The sequence below is a fragment of the Gopherus flavomarginatus genome, chromosome 10 (assembly GCF_025201925.1).
Source record: "Gopherus flavomarginatus isolate rGopFla2 chromosome 10, rGopFla2.mat.asm, whole genome shotgun sequence".
In the NCBI taxonomy this organism is placed as follows: domain Eukaryota; kingdom Metazoa; phylum Chordata; order Testudines; family Testudinidae; genus Gopherus; species Gopherus flavomarginatus.
Window position 1 is genome coordinate 46,431,110 of NC_066626.1, and position 12,991 is coordinate 46,444,100.

At 41.9% G+C, this 12,991-nt stretch overlaps 1 protein-coding gene across 6 annotated transcripts in view; it reads right to left on the minus strand.

The window, feature by feature from the left end:
- CSRNP3 (cysteine and serine rich nuclear protein 3) overlaps positions 1-12,991 on the minus strand; it is a 162,819-nt gene that overhangs the window by 21,579 nt on the left and 128,249 nt on the right. For all 6 annotated transcript variants that reach the window (XM_050916859.1, XM_050916856.1, XM_050916860.1 and 3 more), the window contains exon 3: positions 5,144-5,403. In XM_050916859.1, the coding sequence (XP_050772816.1) occupies positions 5,144-5,403 (260 nt within the window). The remainder of the gene's footprint in view (positions 1-5,143; positions 5,404-12,991) is intronic.

Consider the following 12,991-nt stretch of genomic DNA (forward strand, 5'->3'; position numbering starts at 1 on the left):
AAAAAAAAAACCTTTCAAACAAAAAAACTTTCCCTACTTCATTTTATGAAATGGCTTTCTGTGCAGTTGTATAGCAATTTACATGTAACTCCTGGGCAGAATGCTTCAAATCAAGATCATAATCACTGATATTATCATCTAAGAACTGTAATGTCTTTCTTCCTTGTGTTCATTGAGACACAGGTCAAATGGCAAAACAGCTCTTCCATCTCCTAAACAGAAATCAACAAGGCCCAACTGTTGTAAGTAAATAAAACATCTTTGATGCTTCAGAATGACTGTCTAAAAGGCTAGACAATAAATGTTCCCTCAAACTTCTAACATTGACTGTGACTGAATGGGACTCAATGATAACATTATTTCTCCCCCTCTTCCTCCTCACAACCACTTTTTGAAAAAAGAAAGCTGGCATGAATGAGTAATATTGGAGTAAAGTGTTCAAAATGGTGCTCATTAGCATCAATGGGAGTGGAGCTCCCATTATGAGCTCAACATACTAAGCTCAAATCTCCTCTCATTGATAACAGTTTAACACCAGCATCTCCATTGACTTCAGTGATCTATACTGGTTTAAATGAGAAGAGAATCAGGACTAGTATCTGGAATACATATTCTGATAGAAAGTGTTACCAGCTCTCGTGGTTTTGTTGTGAATCGCACATTTGTTATTTTCTTAAAGCCATGGTCCTGAATTAAACTGATTATGAAAGAATCTCACCTTTCTAATTCTCATGGTTGCAGAGAAAAGCTTGAAAATAAACCCAAACATATGCCAAAGGCTCAACAATCAGAAGGCAAATAAAAAGAACTAGTTTTAAAAAACAACATCTCATGATTTTTAAATCAGTCTCAAGATTTTAGGGGCCTGACTCATGAGTTTTGAATGTGTGCGGATGGCAATACAAAGTAAACCTACTACCCCAAAACAGAATCCCCACAGTCACCACCAGCTGCTAAGAAATAGTGAGGGAAGAAACTTCCATCTGTAGGTGAGGCCCTTCCATTTAGCTACAGGAATTAATCCAGTATTTAGAGACTGGGAGGAGGGGGTGCAATGGAAATGGGGGTGCAATGGAAATCAAACTTTTATTGCTACACCAATATCTGAAAAGAGGATTTACAGGAATTTAAAATCCTGACTACAGGTCACTGTCTACTTTAAACAACCCTCCCCAGCTCCACATCTAGTCTCAGCAGGAGAGGATTTGGTTGGTCAGAGAATCTGTGCCCCCAAAAAACTGTGCCTCCCCCCTTGCTTCATCAGGTTTGGGGCATGTTGCTCAATGGACCAAAAAAGAGTATCTGCCACTCCCAGGAGGGAGAGAAAGGGATGAGAGCGCTAGAGGTAAATGAGATCTGGGATTTTCATTGGTGGATCTTGTGCCTGTAAGGAGACGGGGAAGCCCGAAGCCCATGTTGGTAACCTTTATTCTCTGGGCAGTGGGAAGGTTAGAGGACTCAGAAGTGAGCTGAGTCCTCAGGGACAAGTCTATACCAAATTATTGGTTATCTGGTGGGAGCACCATAACCCTACACCAGATTCAGGTAAACGCCTGCTGTATCAGATGGGAGGGAATATACAGCCCCAACCAATGTCAATAAAGTTGTGGCTTGCCACCTAAAATCCATTCCAATGTCTGTCTTTCATTCACCTAGGCACCATGAAAGTTGAGGGTTAGAAGTTATTAAAAAAAACCTGTTCACTGTTCAAACTAGAAACTTGAGTAAACAGCAGAGTAATTACAACAGTGTCTGTGTAGTAAGAGCCACATAGACTTCTTAAGGAGGTCAGGCAGAAACCTGTGAAAAAATGCCCGAGAGGCAATATGAGTAATGTTCTAAACTCGGAATAATGCCAGTTTGTTTTGGGAATCTGCCTGCTAGTGGTATCTGAAACAGAGAGATGTAATCTCAGCATAATTTTATAGTGGGAAAAGGACTGCAGTTAGGCTACAATTCTAAAAATCATTCAAAGCTAATTACATTGATTAATTTACAACCATGCCAAAATAAAATGAACAACAGAAACAATACATATTCTTAGTTTGCCCGATCTTCTTCCAGTTTAACTCCATGGGAGTTTTGCTACTAATTTTAATAAGATTCGTGAATAGGACGAGTGTTTCTAAACATAATTTTTCAATGATACATTGAATGTAAAAAGCACACACATGTTGAACATCTACTGTGCTGTATTTCAAAAGCCAACGCAGGACCATATTTCCAATTTGTAGAGACTGGATCAGTAGGGCTAAGCACCCGCATCAAGCAGTTAGGTCAAACAAAGAGCTGAAATTTTGCAAGTTTTTCTTCTTTAATGGCGTACTTTCTGGTTAAAAATATATATTTTTTAAAATAAGCATCCATACCTATGCTGCTTATAATATGGTGGAAGATGAAAATGATTTTTTCAAAAATGGAATGCACTTTTCAACATTAATGTTTGCTTTTTGCATTTAGTTCAAGTTGGTCAAGAAAAGAAACCAGTCAGTTTCACTTTCCATATCTCATCACTAGCACCATGCTGCCATTTTTTGATTGCATTGCCTGTAGATTAAAAGACGGTCACTCACCTTTGTAACTGTTGTTCTTCGAGATGTGTTGCTCATATCCATTCCAATTAGGTGTGCGCATGCCACGTGCATGTTCGTCGGAAGATTTTTACCCTAGCAACACTTGGTGGATCGGCTGGGTCGCCCCCTGGAGTGGCGCCGTTATGGCGCTGGATATATACTCCTGCCGACCCAACGGCCCCTCAGTTCCTTCTTGCTGGCTTCTCCGACAGAGGGGAAGGAGGGCGGGTTTGGAATGGATATGAGCAACACATCTCGAAGAACAACAGTTACAAAGGTGAGTAACCATCTTTTCTTCTTCAAGTGCTTGCTCATATCGATCCCAATTAGGTGATTCCCAAGTCTTACCTAGGTGGGGTTGGAGTGAGATTTTGCAGAATGCAAAACTGCTGAGCCAAATGCTGCATCGTCTCTGGACTGTTGAACCAAAGCGTAATGTGAGGCAAAGGTGTGAATCGATGACCAGGTAGCTGCCCAACATATTTTCTGGTCGGGAACATGGGCCAGGTAGGCGGCAGATGAAGTTTGAGCTCCAGTAGAATGGGCGGTGAGGTGGCTAGCCGGAACGTGAGCCAAATCATAGCATGCACGGATGCAGGACGTTACCCAAGATGAAATTCGTTGGGATGAGACCAGTAGGCCTTTCATCCGGTCTGCCACAGCTACAAAGAGCTGAGGCGACTTTTGGAAGGGTTTTGTTCTCTCGATATAAAACGCGAGAGCCCTGCAAACGTCTAGGGTGTGCAACTGTTGTTCCCGATGCGATGGGTGCAGCTTCGGGAAAAAGACTGGAACGAAGATGTCTTGATTGACATGAAAGGCGGACACCACCTTAGGGAGGAAGGAGGGGTGTGGTCACAGCTGTACCTTGTCCCTATGGAACACCGTATACGGGAGTCTGCTGTCAGGACCCAAAGCTCAGATATTCGTCTTGCCCAAGTAATAGCGACGAGGAAGGCTGTCTTCCAGGAAAGGTACAGCAGTGAGCAGGTGGCTAGTGGTTCGAAAGGAGCCCCCATAAGCTTGGCTAGCACCAGGTTGAGGTCCCAGGTAGGGGTCGGGTGTCTAGGTTGTGGGTACAAATGTTCCAATTCTTTGAGGAACCTTGAAACTATGGGGTGAGAGAAGACTGATTAGCCATTTTCCCCTGGGTGGAAGGCAGAGATGGCTGCCAGATGCACCTTTATGGAAGAGACCGCTAGGCCTTGTTCTTTCAGAGACCAGAGGTAGTCCAGGACAGTAGGAACTGACACCTGTGTGGGGACTGAGTTACGTTGAGCACACCAGCAGGAAAAACACTTCCACTTGGCCAGATATGTCATCCTAGTGGAAGGCTTCCTACTGCCCAAGAGCACTTGTTGGACCGAGGCAGAGCAACACAACTCAGACTGGCTCAACCATGCAGCAACCATGCTGTGAGGTGAAGAGACTGCAAGTCCGGATGGTGAAGTCTGCCAAAGTCCTGTGTTATGAGATCCGGCCAGAGTGGCAGGAGGATCTGGTCTGCCACTGAGAGGTCGAACAACATGGTGAACCAATGCTGCCTCGGCCACGCTGGAACAATCGGGATCAGGTGGGTGCTGTCCCTGCGAACCTTTAGTAGGACTCTGTGGACCAGCGGGAACGGTGGAAAGGCGTAGAGTAGGTGCTTCTTCCACGGGATGAGGAAAACGTCTGATAGAGAGCCCAGGGAGCGTCCCTGGAAGGAGCAGAACACCTGGCATTTCCTGTTCTCTCGGGAGCGCTCCTCACTGATGCAGGCTGTTGAGCGCTCGGTACCGACGTTGCAGGGCTAAGTGCTGCCTCCATGAGGAGCTGTTTCAGTCGAAAGACCCGCTCTTTCTTCGTCCTCGGTTTAAATGACTTACAGATACGGCACTTTTCTGGAAGGTGGGATTCCTCTAGGCACTTGAGGCAGGAGTCGTGGGGATCCGTGCACATCGGCTTCTGGCATGCCGAGCATGGTTTGAATCCTGGTGACCTGGGCACGAGCCTGGCACCAGGGAGGAGGAAAGGGGCTAATCCCCGATCCCCCTTTCAACTATATACACTAACTATACATATACACAACAACTAACGCTAACTACAACTGTAAAAACTCAAACTATAAACACAATTAACAGTAAAGAACAACGAGTAAGCTAGGGAAGTGGAGATCAGGAAAGCCGTGCTCCACAGTTCCAACGACCGTCACGGGCGGTAAGAAGGAACTGAGGGGCCGTTGGGTCGACAGGGGTATATATCCGGCGCCACAATGGCACCACTCCAAGGGGCGACTCAGCCGACCCACTGAGTGTTGATAGGGTAAAAATCTTCCGACGAACGCGCACACGGGGCGCGCACACCTAATTGGAATCGATATGAGCAAGCACTCGAAGAATGTATCTAATCCAAACAAAAATCTGTTTTAATTGGAACTGTTTAAAAATCAGAGGAACACTTTCTATTGAATTTAAATTTGATGAAGTCAGATAAAGCGACCAGGTTAATTGTCTGGCCTATGGTGTCTTGATAGTATCCATTTAAAATATGGGAAATGGGAGCAAGCAAGGTTTCCTTACCATTCTTACCTTCAGTTTTAAAGAGTTAAGTTTCTCCTCTCTTAGATGGTCTCTTAACATCTCTCGATGGAGCCTCTCCTGTTCCATTGCAAATTCTCCAAGGGAGTACTGACGCACGCTGTTGTGACGAGTGGACATACCCAATGTGCTTCCTCCTTGACTCGGAACACTGGTGAAGCCTTGCCTTCTTGTGAAGTAGTACACGGTAACACAGTTAAAATGAACATTCTTTGTCCTTTTCCGCTTCTCCCTCTTCAGGATTGATGAAGCTAAAATGGAAGCCAGTTATAATGTTAATGAAAAACCTGTTGGTTACATAACACATCTTTACTTATTGGAGTAGTCCCATTAACTTTAAATTAAATGGGACACTCACACAAGCAAAGTTCTGCAGGATTGGGTCTCCTGTGAGAGGGGTATTATTAGAAAATAACCATAAAGATCTGCAATAAACATTTTACATGAGACAATAGAATTTGGCTAATAAATATACAACATATTTCTTACTCAAGTTAAGCCAAAGCGTTTAAACAAAGTAAGAAGTCAGACAGCTTCTGGTTTTGCTTGCACTATTACAAAACCATACATTTGTGGACACTGTCATCTATTTTAAGAGTGGAGATAATGTTTGCCAGGACACTCAGGTTAGTCTATACTCTTTTCACAATGTTTTATCTTTCACCAGGAAAATAAATGAAGATCGGAAGAAGCCATCTCAGTGTAATTTAGCATCTGAAAGACACTGGCACTGACTTACACTTCAGAAAATCCTATTGATGTCAATAGGATTACATGACATGAGGTAGGGGAAATGTGGACCAATTTCTCACACAGTGTAATATATATCTACTGCCACTGTGTCTGTAAGATTCTAACTGAAGATTTCTAGTATTTTATAGCTAGAATTATTGTCACTCTTTTTAGGAGTAAGGGAAGATTCCAAGCACCACTATTTTGTATTCCAGAAAAAGAGAACTGAGCTTTAGAAAAAACTATGAAGCAACATTTTACTGTCACCCAGTGACCTAGAAATTCATAATAAAATGGGAAACCTGTCACAGGATGATACTATATAAATAATACTAATTTACAATACACTCCTCTCCTTTGTCTCCACCCATCCCACTGCTAACACCCAGTGAACAGTTCATTGTTACATGTGAAGTCAGCGCTAAGCCTATTTCCCCACCTCTTTTTTCACCTTTTCTCACACTACTCTCCTTTCCCTCTTTCCTTAATTCATGTTGCACACAAATGTAGCTCTAGAAGATGTGCATTAATTTTAAAATGGTGCCATAGGTCTTGTTTCTATCTTTAAAGATTTGTTCTCTGTTGTACAGATAGAGATTCCTGTAATGATATTCAGTAGTTGACATTCAAAAGTGGATGTGGTTTGCCATTAGAACAAAATAAGAGCAACAAACTAGTTCCTTGACTTTAAGATATGACAGCTTATTTTATTTGATTTATTATAAAATAGCTATAGGAAATCAAGAAACTAGATGATGTGTTACAGCCATGTAATTTAGATGCAACAATTGCACAGGTATGATATGAGAAACCTATCTGTCATAAAGAACAGAGTAGTGGTCCCCAAACCGTAGGGCGCACTATCCTAGTGGAGAGTGGAGGAACATCCAGTGGGATCCAGCAGAGCCCAGACCACCTACGCTGGGGGGTGGGAAGGGAGCGCCACCCAGCCTCACTCTGCCCCCCACTTCTCTCTGGCCCTGCCCCTGGCCCCAGCCTCTGGCCACAGTGGCTGCCCTGGCTCTGCTCCCAGCCCCCAACACCCACTCCTCACCACAACTCTTTTATTATGGAACAAAAAATTTGTGATAAGAAATAAAAACAGAATAATTCTACATGAGGAAATTAACAGACAACAAAATAAAACATTTTTCACTCTCCTTAAAAAAGTAGTGCTAAGAAAAACTGACTTTCATTAAAAATATCAATAGCCTTGTTAACAAAAGTAGACCTTTCATATTTCACACACAGACCCAAAATATTCTGATTCTCAGCACTGCCATGAAACATTCTCACTTCTACTAAATACGATTTTGTTACAATTATTGTGTGGTCCAATAAAATATACTTCTCAAGAAATGTCCTTCAGGTGTGCTACATTTAATTGGCATCATATATAACCACTGAGTACAATCCCAGAGGCCCTATATTATTTTACAGAGGATATTTTATTTTTATTTTTTTAATTGCAACTCTGAAACAACTTTATAATGCTATGCCAAAGATGGGTAGGATGCAAATATGAAGATCTCTGTTATTAGTAGAGCTGGTTAAAATTTTTTCAATGGGACAGTTTCTACTCCTCTCCAGAAAATGCAGTATTTGCTGAAATCAAAATATTTGCAGGAACATGTTGATTTTAACAAAATTTTTGACTGGAGAAAGTTAAAACAAATCATTTTAGCTTTCTAGTTTAATTTTGATAATGATGAAACATCTTAACTTTTATCAAACTGATCCATTGCATATAACTTTTATATTATATTACATTATACATTATATTGTACGTAGTATTTTATCTAAAATCATGTTTAAACATTATCAAAACAAAACTCTTTGCCTTATTGAGATAAAACTGTTTAATGAGATAAACAGTAAATTTTGAAATTTCAATTTTTCATTCAGATTCAAAATGAAAACAAATTTTGAAATGTCACAATTTTCTGCAGAATGGAAATTTCGTTTTCGAACCAGTACTAGTTATCAGGTGGGAGCATCCCAGAAATCCTGCTCTCACACAAAGAAAGAAGGAGTCACGTGGGCTGTTCTAGGATTGGTGGCAGGGAATCTGTGGAGTAGTACTGATATTATCTTTCATCCTTAGCAGTACTTGCACGCCTGCCTCCCAACCAAGTACACAAATGCAGTGTTTATAGCTACCAAGAGGAATGAAACAGCAGCAGGCTAGGTTAAAGATAAAAATAAGATAGAAAGAAAAAAAGTTAGAGATACAAGATGGAAAGTAAAAAAACATTTTACTTAATGAATGACTTAGAACAGTGGCTGAACTATGGTCTACAGACTATGTCTATGGCCGCACCTCCATTTGAAGTTTTTTAGGGGTCCAAAAATGAAAAAAGAAAATGTACACATCTGTAAAGTGTACACACTAAATACTTTTGATTACATGGTTGTCACACACACATCCCTAATAGAACTCCCTCTGCTGGACACACACCAGGCTCCTGTGCTGGGTCCAATCTGCAGGACCTGTGCGCTCTGGGTCTCATTAGGCTGCAGCACTGTTTTTCCCCTTGACTTCTTTGGCACATCTCCTGAGCACAGGTGCTTTGTCTGCTATACTTTCAGAGAAATGGGACTACGTGGTCCAGCAACCTTAGGCCCCTAGGATCAGTGCTTACTCCTCAGATTCCTAGTAGCTCATACACACCCTCTCCCAAAACTCCAGCCACATGGGCACTCTGATTTACACTGTCTTTCAGGGACATGTGATAGCAAAAAGCAAACTGGCTTTGTAAGGGCTCCTAAACACAATTACCTTTTACTTAGATAGCACAAAAGATACACAGATCTAGACATTTTCCTGTTTCCTCACCACTCTGGAGAATTTTTTGCACCTGGGCAGAATCCTCTAAGGAGTCCAGGATCTCTCCTCCTGCACTTGCCTTCTCTTCCAAATCATGAAGTGTCTCTGCTCTGTGTGTCTCACAAGTTTATGTATCTCACTCCCACCACCATCTGGTTCCTGCTGCTGTGGAAATTCCATTTTCCAATCTTCAATATCCTGCAGAAAAGTTAGGACAAACTAGCTTCCCCCAGCCTTCAGAGATCCTATTGTTCTCTGTGAGTCAGGTCTGATCACTGATAAATCATCCTTAATGACAGTCTCTTTCAAAGACCAGACTTGTAGGCTCTGTTCCCTGTGTCATCACTCTTTAGAATTTCAGTGCAACATGGAGGTAAAAATGCAACAGAAAAAGCAACCTGCCCCACATACAGTGTTGCCAACCCTCATGATTTTTTCACGAGCGACATGATTTTGGCTGGGGTTGGAACTAGTCTTGTGCTGACAAAAGAAGCTCCAGCCCTCTAGCAAATTTGAGCCCTTTAACTGTCCCACCTGGCCACCTCTTGGGGCTGAATAACCAATCAGAGCTGCTGTAGGCAGAGCTCTCCTCCTCACCCCCTTCTAGTTATCGGAAGTCATTCTTGTAGGAAGGGATGGGGGAGGAGAGAGCTAATAGGTCCATCAGCTCAAGGGGCTCTGCCACCTCCCGCCTCTGAGCAACAGGAATAGGGATGGCACCTCTGCTCCTCCCCTGCCCTGTAGTACCTTGCCTGGGAAAGGGCAGAAGGGAGCGAAAAGCACTCCCAGGCTGGAAGGGCAGAAGGGAGCGAAAAGCACTCCCAGGCTGGAAAGGGGGTGGGCTTGCTGCAGCCCTCTCTCCAGGCCTAGGAGAGATGGGTGAAGAAATCCAGGAAGAGAGATGGGTTTGGGTGGCTTAACTGATGAGTGGGCTGAACTGATGGGGGAGGGGAATGAATAGAGGGCAGAATTAATCGCTGGGCAGGGGCTGGACAGATATGGGAGTGAGAGCTCCTTCAGCAAGGGCCTAAATCACTTCACCCAATAAATCTGGGAGAGTGGGCAAGACTATTTGTCACATACACACTGGGGAAGGGCAGGTGTAGTTCAAAAATCAAGAGAGACCTAAAATGTACATATTTTCACACACACACACACACACACACACACACACACACACACACACACACACACACACACACTTTAAAAAAACAACAACATGATGTTTGGACCAATCTGACCTTTTATTGCTTTAGATTTTTGATGTTTTGAGGTCAGCAATACTGCACATTCAAAATAATTTGCAGTCTGACACAGAAATGCAGGGGCCCCAACATCGAACAGAATTTGTACGTTGTACATAGACAGATCCCCCAAATCAACAGTCTTTAAGCATTGTAACTATAGTGTATTAGGAGATTAATGTTAAGGAAATGCTTTTACCCATGGGCACTGAGATTTCCTGACATTATTGTTTAGTGGCAAGCATACTGAATGAGTGGCTTAAAAACCTCCAGTGATGCCAAGTGCAGTTTTATCCACAGTTAAACACATCTTAATAATTAAAAGAAAATGAAAAAAGACAACAGCTCATACTGTACAACTAACACCAATATCACAAGCATCTTTAGCTCTTGTGAATATAAACAACAGAAAACATCTTATGTCAGATTTTTGTTAAAAGGTAGAATAAGAACCATAGTACATCACTACAGAGTATAACTTTGTGCTTAACTCTGTAGCCAACTACATCTATCATATTCAACACCATATATTTAAGTGTTGGGATCATCTGCAGGAAAAATTAAAGTTTTTTGGGACTAGGGATGGTGAAAGAAGTTGGCAGCTGTTGGTTGCTTGGAATCTGAGTACTAACTGGTCCTTCTATATGTTATTCAAAGCAGAACTATGTCCAGGCACCTTGAGCTACATGAAAATGTACCAGTCCAAACTCCAAAGGAGCAAGTTCTGATCTTATTAACATGGATATAAATCCAGATTAACTCCATTATTTCTTATTTACACCAGTGCAAGAATGAGACCAGCTAAACTATTTCCCTTCTCAGATGACTTTAGCATCACTGGATCTTTACAGTATTAGGAAGTGCATATCCTCTCTCTCTATATATTTCATTGTTTGGGTTTCTGTCTTTTTCTACTGATATTAAATACTGAAACAGAAAAATCCTCACATTAACAAAAAACAACAGAGGTACCTTCATGCAGAAATATTAACTGCAAACAGAGATGGGCCTAATTCACAGGGCCAGCTCACAACATTTTGGCACCTGAGGCTGGGAGCTCAAATGATGCCCTCATGCTCCCTTGCTTGGGCCAAAATTTTGAAAGGTCTCAATTCTGCCTTCAGACCACAGGTTGAAAACTACGGTTCTAAATCATTCATTAAGTAAAATATTTTTTTATTTTCCATCTTTTTCTTTCTATCTTATTTTCTACTCCTCTCATGATACTGCTCTGCTACCTACCCCAATAAAGGAGAACGAACAACTTAAAATCCCTTGTTCAAAAATGTCGAAGCCGCAGGACGAGCGGACTCTCCGTAGGCATGCCGCCAAAGGCAACCTGCCTGCCGCCCTCGCAGCGACCAGCAGAGCGCCTCCCGCGGCTTGTCGCCCCAAGCACGCGCTTGGCGTGCTGGTGCCTAGAGCCGCCCCGACTCTGCATCACTGGCTCTGACCAGTTAAACTATGTTTATAGCTAGTGGAGCAGAGCAGCTGGAACATGGTGGTGAATGTGATCCAATATGTACTGTTAGGGCCATTGAGATACATTAACTACCCTAAACAAGTTTATACACATTCCCTGCTTGCTAATATGCTGCAGTTCCATTATTGATTCAAAAACTACCTCCTTCTAATCTACTCCAGTTCTATCTCAGAGGAGCAAGAGTATTAGTCTATGAGGTTTTCTCTAATATTCACAACTCATGGGATTAATACGAAAAGGAAGACAAGGTTCAAAGATGGGGTCCAGATCTCCACTTGGGGTTTCTAAGTGCTACCATAACAGAAATAGTATACAGAAGGGCCTGCTGACTGTAAAACACCGAGGTGCTCCACAATCCCCAAACTGCTGGTTTTTCAAAGACAATTTGTATCTAAAATCAAACTTTATCATACGGTGGGGGTGGGGGGAAGAGCTATATAAAGGGCACACAGGAGGATGATCAAAGATCCAGCAGAACAGGAGGAAAGGAAACAGTGTAAGGTATCAAGAAATGAACGAACAAGGAGTAGCAACTGAATTCTTTTTTTTTTAAAAGCAAGGAAGGAAAAAGCTTCCATGGGATCAGAGAAGAAGAAATGTGCAAGTGTGATAGAGGCAGTGCAACTGGCTGACTGTATGATGTGCCCATGCTATTTCCAGTGTACGTTCTAGCTCAAATGAGTTTCACAGAACCCTCTGGTGAAATATGCCATTATTTCTCTGGGTAGATGAATGGGTTAAGAGAATGAGGAAAATATATTTTAATGTATATTTTAAAGAGCCTTCACTCTGTTACTATACATGTTTGGATATAGCTACCAACTAACCATCATTTAATTTTATTGGAAGGTTTTAATGTATCAGCTGTACATGTAAAATATCTGCATTAGCGGTCAGTCAAGTAAAATAACTCAGACTAGGTTAGAGAGATCAAACACTCCAGTTTATACAGTGCTGGATTTTATTCTCCTACTTAAGCATACAAACTTATTTGAAATGCAACAACCAAATGCACTCAAAGTGCCTAGGGTTTATAATTGCTTCCCATGGGGGAAAAGGTCTCTCTGCTGTAAGGGTTAATAACTAGATGAGACTCCCATTCAAAGCCCTTTCTGAAGCAGCAGCGGCTCCTCCTTGGTGTTAGGTAGTTATGCTGGTTCTATGTCAACTCCCCCCATTGCCTCACCCAGGTAATCTCCTAATAGACAGAAAGGCTGTATGATGTACATTAAGGATGACACTGTATTAAGCAGCAAAAGTAAACATCGAAATTAATCTCTTATATAAAACTTAACTATATACCTATATGACTATGGAAAATGTAAAAGCATTACAATGAAAATAAATTGTTTTTTCACCACAATCTAAAGCTCATAATTTAGTGTTTTCATATCTAAATAATTTATATGGCATTGTAAATTTATATCACATTTTAAAACGCACAGAAAGAGAAATGTTCCTAGCTCTGGAAAGCTTACAATCTAATTAAGCCCTCGTCCAGACTAACCCGCGGCATCGGCGGGTTAAAATCGATTGCTCGGGGATCGATATAT